The sequence below is a fragment of the Ranitomeya imitator genome, chromosome 1 (assembly GCF_032444005.1).
Source record: "Ranitomeya imitator isolate aRanImi1 chromosome 1, aRanImi1.pri, whole genome shotgun sequence".
Lineage (NCBI taxonomy): Eukaryota > Metazoa > Chordata > Amphibia > Anura > Dendrobatidae > Ranitomeya > Ranitomeya imitator.
In genome coordinates, this window is record NC_091282.1 from 650,609,793 (window position 1) to 650,617,609 (window position 7,817).

Sequence of the window (7,817 nt, forward strand, 5' to 3'; positions counted from 1 at the left end):
AGCGGGGAGGTAACAGCCCCTCAATGGGTAGAAGACTTGAAGAAGGAGGTTAAGCGGGTCCTTGAGGAAGTGGCTGAATATAAGAAGACCCCTGCTGCAGAGTACAGCCCTCCGGTACGAGAACGAGAGACCGCCCCCCAAAGTGAAACTAGTGCCACTCGGCGAAGAAGACTGCCGACATGCTACAATTGCGGAGCACCCAGTCAGAATGAAGAGGAGATGACATGGACCAGGGATTCCCGGTTGAAGATAAGAAGAATCTGGGAAGAGATTGAGAGTCTGGGGAAAGCCCTGACTGCCGTTTTGGGGACCAGCGGCATATTCCGAGGTAACGTGTGGAAGCAGCCAGAAAAAGATAGCGGAGAGGTGCCTAGCATGAAGAAGGCTTCAGTGGTGGCCCCAGAGTGTAACTCCATATCCTGGGGTGAAGAGCAACCGCACATGAGAGATGTCTCCCGCCGAGGTCAGCGATCCAGACTAAAGCGCCCTCCAGACAGACGCAGATGTGAGTGCTGGTCATGCAGAAGGGTGGGACACATGTCCAGAAATTGCCCTACCCGAGAAGAGCGGTGGCAGAGATCCACTCACCCCTCTGAGGGTCCTGCTAACTGGAGGGAACATCGCCCCTGGAGAGAATGGTACGGCAGGAAGAGAAGAGTTCCACCTAAGGCAAGACAGTACCACAATGTCGGACACCAAGGAGAGGTGGAGAAGGTGTCAAGCATCTCTGGCGGAATGACTGCGCTGTCCCGACACATGAAGGTGAGCCTGGTGGAACTCCAGCCTGGGTCTGAAGGTTTTGTCTGTGAGACTCAGCCCGGAGGAAAGAAAGGGACGTTCACTCGAAAAGACCACCGAAGTGCTTTACTACCTTGCCCAGCACGAGTTCCCGAAGGAGAGAAAGTGCCAAGTGTACCTGTGACACTCGTTTTCGAGGTCCTCATCGATGAGAAGGAGGAACCACTAATATCATCCCCTGAGGTGAAGAGTGTGCTGGCTGTCAGCTCACAAGATCCTGATCGGATGGAGGATGTGGAACAGCTGTGTGAGATGGGGCGTGTGGCTAAGAAGCCCTGGGAATTGATGCCCTCAGAGCCCGGCGCAGATGACGAAGAATCCGGCTTGTATGGTCTTAATTCATCTGACTCTACTTTGGACAAGAATGCTCCTGTCAAAGAGAGGGGGCGCTATGGAGAAGAAGTAATTATACTAAGCCCCCAAACTGAGGGGTCCGAGCAAGAAGCCCCTAGTATGTGCAAGGAGAAAGGCAGAAGGAGATGTGAGAATTGCAGGAATCTGTCTCCCCTGAAAAGAGCAAAGAGAAGCACGAAAAGTCCTCGCCCGTGGAATGGCGAGCTTTAAGAGAGGGGGAATGTAAGGAGGTGGAACACAAGAAGAGTCTGGGGGTAGTTACCTTCTCTGCTCCTTGCATGGAACCATTGTGCTGTGCTACAGGTTCCCCGGGGGGCCGACTTGGAGACTGGGACAGGAAGGAAGCCAGGCAGAGCGCGCGAAAGGCATGCGCGCAAGTGGCAGAGCAGCGTGTGCAGCGGTCAGAGCAGGACGCAGCTGTGCTCCGGGGAGGAGAGAGGGCTCCTGGTCAGAGGACAAATGCAGGGAGATTGCCCAGAAAGACTGCATCTTGTGATTACATGAAAGCAGACTCTGCTGTGACTGGAGAGGGGCGCCTTGAGACCCATGCAGAGACATTGGCCCGTGCAGAGACTGTGACCCCCTGGTAGCCACGGTATCAGTGCAGAGACTGTGACCCCTGGTACCCACAGTTTTAGTGCAGAGCCCCTGATTCCTGTTAAGAGACTTAATAATAGACTGAGCATCGTTTTCCCGGGATAGGCTGTGCTTTAAAAGCTAAAGACTCAGAGCCTGTGCATATCACATTAACTCCCAAAACCCCAGGCAGCGGATTCCTAGAGACAAATCAGCCCACGGACAACAGAGGGACGACAAGTGCCGCTGTTTCTCGGCGCCTACGTTGGCAAGTCCTCATCAGACTGATAAGTGTTCTTTTTCTCAGGAAATCTCGCTTAATTCTGTTACACTGTTTGACTCCCATATTTTGCACCGTTATCTTTTCAGATCATATTCTACTGTTTTCTCCCTGCGAAGAGAATATTGTCTCTGTTAATAAATTCCCCCAACAGTTGGTCTGTCTGTTCCGTGGTGACATACTCAACCCTGCACCACTCTATTACACCAGTATTATTGCAAGCAACCACCAAGGACACTAATTGATTGCAGTGACTTAGCGCTCGCAGTCTGCAAATGTAAACCATTCATCTCCGCTGGTTTAGCAAGGAATTGAAAAGGTGAGTAGCGTTTCTTTTTTAATGTTAAAGCATTTGAACTTATTTCTAGAAACTTGACAAGCCCTTTAAACAAACTTAGATTATAATATTGGGGCTTTGACCTTAGGAAAAAAAGTGTATGTTAGCAAGAAAAAGTGAAATCATTGTCAATAATAAATAATTTTCAAACCTGAGTGCATTCTTCCAAGCTTCCATCAGTAATTATCAACAATGTTGTTCTTTGTTCCAGGTTCTGGATAATTCAATGGAGAATTCCAATCAAACTCTTCCAAGTTGGTTCATCCTAGTTGGATTATCTTCAGTCCTTTATCTCCAAACTATAGAGTTCATGATATTCATGGTGATGTATCTCATCACATTGGTGGGTAATTGTCTCATTCTCTTTACAGTGAGGATCAGTCCTACATTACACACCCCAATGTACTTCTTCCTAAGTAATCTCTCTTTCATTGACATCTGTTTATCCTCTACTATAGTTCCCATAATCCTCATAAATACTGTATCAACTGACAAGAGTATTTCTGTAGGGGGTTGTGCCTTCCAGATGTTCTTAGCATTAACACTTGGGGCAGCAGAGTGCATCCTTCTTGCCATTATGGCTTATGATAGGTTTACAGCCATTTGTAGACCTCTGCACTACAGTAGTATTATGAACATGAGCTTTTGCATTATCTTAGCCCTAATACCATGGACTGTTGGTGTCATAGATGCCTGTATACAAGTGGCCTTCACCTGGAGACTTCCCTTCTGTAGGACCCATGATCTTAATCATTTCTTTTGTGAAGTACCTCCCTTCTTCCGACTCTCTTGCCAAGATACTTGGCTTAATGAGATCACAATTTATGTTGCAGCCGGGATCATTGTTTTATGTTCTTTTCTCTTAACCTTGATTTCCTATGTTTACATCATCTCCACCATTTTAAAGATTCGCTCCTCAAAAGGAAGACAGGCAGTCTTCTCTACATGCACCTCCCACCTTACTGTTGTCATACTCTATTATGGAACCATTACGTTCATGTATATTCAGCCTCGATCATCTCACTCTCCGGAGACAGACAGGGTTATATCTGTTCTCTATACAGTGGTCACTCCAATGTTGAATCCCATCATTTACAGCTTCAGAAATAAAGATGTTAAGAACTCTATAATAAAAAATATCAAAAACCCAGCCAAACTGTCTAAAAAAATTCTGCCGTGACTTATCATGGTTGATCTTTGCATTTGTTAATGAAGCAGATTTTTTTTTAATGAAAGCCCTACATGGTGGTCTAAAGTACAGATGGTATTGGTCAATGACACTAGTTCTACAAGCCTACAATAGAACACACCGTTTATTTTATTTTCTGGAGATCTTAGGTAAAAATGGGGGTAATACATGTGGTTCAGTGTAAAATATGTGCTTTATGCCTGGTAGTATGGAGGTTAAAATTCTCCTGGTGGACTAAGGGGGCCGATACATGGTTGTTTATTTACCTCCCTAAGTTACAGCAATTCCTGCAGTGCCTTGTCTGGGATTTCTGTCTCAACATCATGTTCATCCCATCATGTTCAGTTTCTCTTCTGGACATTAAGGCTATGTGCACACATTGCGGTTTTTACCGCGGAACCGCGGTGATTTTGATGCTGCGGGTCCGCAGCAGTTTCCATTGCGTTTACAGTAAACATGTAAACCAATGGGAAACCGCAAACCGCTGTGCACATGCTGCGGGAAAAACCGTGTAGAAACGCAGCGGTTTACAACCCGCAACATGTCACTTCTTTGTGCAGAATCGTAGCGATTCTGCACACATAGAAATGCATTGATCCGCTTACTTCCCGCATGGGGCTGTGCCCACCATGCGAGAAGTAAGTGGATAATGTGCGGGTGGTACCCGGGGGGGAGGAGAGGAGACTCTCCTCCAGGCCCCGGGAACCATATTTGTGGTTAAAAAAAAGAATTAAAATAAAAAATGATATACTCACCTCCCAGTGCTGTACGTGGCCGTCCGGTCTCAGGTTGCTATGCGAGCAGGGCCTGCGGTGACGTCGCGGTCATATGACCGTGACGTCACGAAGGTCCTTCTCGCACAGCATCTTTGGAACCGGACCGCCGCCTGCAGCACCGAGGAGATCGGGACGTCAGAGGGTGAGTATAACCATTTATTTTTTTATTTTTAACATTACTATTGATGCTGCATATTGCTGCATATGCAGCATCAATAGTAGGAGTAAATCCCGCAGCGGAAACCGCAGGACAAAACGTGATAAATCTGCAGGGATAACCGCAGCGGTTTTGCCCTGCAGATTTATCAAATCCGCTGCGGGAGAACCCTCAGGGACCCGACCCTACGTGTGAACATGGCCTTAAGGGAATGTTGATTTGATGTACTTTGCTGAACCAACATCCAAAGTTAGTTAAAAATGTACTTTATATGCCAGCTAGTTAGAATATTAGTGAGTTAATATATTGAGTAAAAATAAAACTTGAAGTTAGATAGTATTATGTGAAGGAAGTAGTGAAAATGTTTAATGTTGCACTTTTGAATCAGATGGACTTGATGTAGTATACCCGTAGGGGTAGTCTCCGTTGCTAGAAAAGTTCTGCACTTTGAATAAAGATTAAGTCTACCTTGCACTTGAAGCCCTAAGGGATAGTGTACCCATTACGGATAATAGTTTTCCATAATTAGTTAATTATTGTAGTGTTCTATTAAATTGCTCTATTCTTTATAGAATTTACTTTACTCTATTAAAAGTAGGCCTACAATGTAAATATGTTCCTGTACTGTTCAAGTGTTTGCACCTCCCATAAAGGGAAGCTCCAGTTTCATTATTAATTTGTATTAACTTGTTTTATAGCAATTCAAAAATTGTATGTCTTTTGCTAAAATATTGTTTTTCTTCTCTTCCTAGTCCGGGAGTACTGGATTTAATGGGGGGGAGTGTGGCACACCAAGGTCCTGGTTGTCACAGTAGCATTGCTTTCCCCATGTTGAGAGTGATGTTACATTTGGAGGAAAGAAGGAATAACTGTCGCCAGGTAAACACAAGCATGCAACACATTCACACTCCAGGCCACCAGGGGGAGCTTTTGATCCTATCTACTAGGTGACTTCCCATATATAGGGTAGTTTTTGGAGGGAAAGTCAGTCATTTCCTGTCAGAGAGACAGAGGGGAAGGAAGTAGGAAGATCTGCTATAGAGAGAGTTTGCCAGAAGGGAGCTTGTCGTGGAACATCAGCTGAGGCGGAGCTGGTACGATAGGAGAATAGCTGAGCAGGAGTGGGGGTCTGCAGCTCCTGGCAGAAAGAGGAAACTGAGAAGGAAAGAACATCACAGAGAACAGTTCTTGCCAGGAAACAGACTGGATCAGTCTGAGACAGAAGAGGGTTTACGGAGCTGTGTAGCCGCAGTGAAGCAGTTCCCGGAAAGAGATATACAGAAAGCTGAATTGATTGCAGAGAGCATGAAGGAGAGCAAAGCACAGGAGAGAATACCAGGGGGAGACCAGCCCCGAGCAGGCTGCCTCCTTCTGAGGCACAGAGACCGGTAGCTGGAACACCAAGGTTGTAAGGCTCTCCATGACTTACATCAGAGACCGGCACGATAGCTGAACTTCAAGTTACCTGTCCGCCTTAATACCCAGGAGACACGGTGACATCTTTAGAGCCCGGGGCGTGCTAGAGTCCCTATAAACAGACTCAAGTCACCAGTCATACGGGTTATGTCCTATCCTATACGGAGGACAGAGAGAGAGAGAACATCTGTGAGGACCTTATCTGAAGCCTTAGGCAGTAAGGGACTAAAACACCACATCCCTATAGGAAGGTTTTGATTTCCACCTGGATTGGGGGACTCCTAACTTGCCTCCAAGCCGGCCGGACCTTGCATGCCCTGTGATCTGGTGCCCTGGACTGTGGCTGCCTGAAGACTTCAGTAAACAAGGTAAAGAGACTGCAAACCTGTGTCCTCATTCATTACTGCACCATTCACCATCTTCCATCTACACACGGGGATCCCTGGGGATATACTTCACCTGTGGGAAGTTATACCATCTAGCTGCCATAACATCGCCCCAGAGGACCCCTTAAAGCAGCGACCGAATACTGCAGGTGGCATCACGAACATAAACTTTATTCCCTTTAAAGACATTTCCCCTTTTACATGGGCGCCCTGGGCCACAGACTGGATCGCCACTGTGACATCCCCCTGTGAACTCAGGACCTGGTACAGAGTACCCCATGGCCCTGGCGGGGCGACTCAATAGTACTCCAACAGATATGTTTTGCAGAGTATAAAAAGCAACTTTAAGACTCAGTACTCCCACAGGTGGGGTGGTGCAGAGTACACACCATGGTTTTTGGCACAGTTCTCCTACAGGTATGGGTTGCAGAGTACACACAATGGCCTTTGACACAGTACTTCCACAGATATTAACTGCTAACAAACAGGTAATCCCTAGATGTGTTGCAGCTGTATAACAGCCATGAGACACACAGCCACTGGAACATATTACTCTAGCACTACCGAGATACTCAGATAACAACTTATTTGAGCACATTCGATCAGCACTAGTGATGGGAGAATCCCTGGATGTTCGGATCCCACGAGTTCAACAGATCATTTTAAAAAATTTGGTTCGAGCTGTGGTCCCATGCTGTCATATGTCAAAGTTTACCTCCGGTCATAGAGGCATTGGCTTTAAAAAAAACAGCGTTGAGGTCACCTCATTTTTGACAACCAGCCTCGCTAAAGCAGACAGCTGAGGGCTGCTATGCTCAGGCTAGTAATGGGCCATGGATTTTGGCTCTCTCGGCCAAAATATAGCAGCCCACATCTATTAGATACACCAATTCTGGCCCTTTCCCAACTCTTCCCACTTGCCTTGTGGCAATGGCAAGTGGGGTTCATATTTGTGAGTTTGAAGTCACTTTTGTATTTTCAGGTGACATCAAGCCCAGCAGTTTGTAATGGATAGACGTCTTCAAGACACCTATCCATTACTAACCCCATGGTCTTAATGTCAATAAAAAGCACCCAGAATAAAGTCCGTTAGATAAAATAAAAATGTGCATCGTTTTACAAATCTATTGAAAAGTAATAAACACAGTTATACTCACCTTACACCCGTTACATTAAATCTTTGGTCCCCTGTAAAAAAAAAAACAGAAAATATTAAACAACAAAACCACTCACTTAACATCCATTCTATTGAAGCCATGGTCTCCTATAAAAAAAACTCCCAAAAAACAATATCTCTTACCTGTCCGAAATACTGTCTCACGTCGTAATCCTTGTAATCCTTGTCTGTGATAATTGTTTTTCAACATAGATAGTGCCTAGATGCGACTGTCCAGGCTGAAAGCCATGGTAGCAAGAGCTGCATCAGTGACCAGCAGTGACGTCATCGAGAAATTTCTTACAGTAAACTGTGGTGATCTCTCTGAATTTAGTGCTGCACCATGAGACTTTTTATCACTGTGCTAGCGGTGATCTCACTGAGGTCACCGT

At 45.9% G+C, this 7,817-nt stretch overlaps 1 protein-coding gene across 1 annotated transcript; it reads left to right on the forward strand.

Moving 5' to 3' along the window:
• The first annotated feature begins 2,571 nt into the window (after positions 1 to 2,571).
• Positions 2,572 to 3,525, forward strand: LOC138640935 (olfactory receptor 5AS1-like). Its single transcript, XM_069728877.1, has one exon. It carries the CDS (start codon positions 2,572 to 2,574, stop codon positions 3,523 to 3,525), a length of 954 nt encoding a protein of 317 aa, XP_069584978.1.
• Positions 3,526 to 7,817: the final 4,292 nt, after the last annotated feature.

What these genes read in the sequence shown, in the direction of transcription:
- LOC138640935 (XM_069728877.1), top strand. Translation starts at nt 2,572, where the DNA reads ATGGAGAATTCCAATCAAACTCTTCCAAGTTGGTTCATCCTAGTTGGA.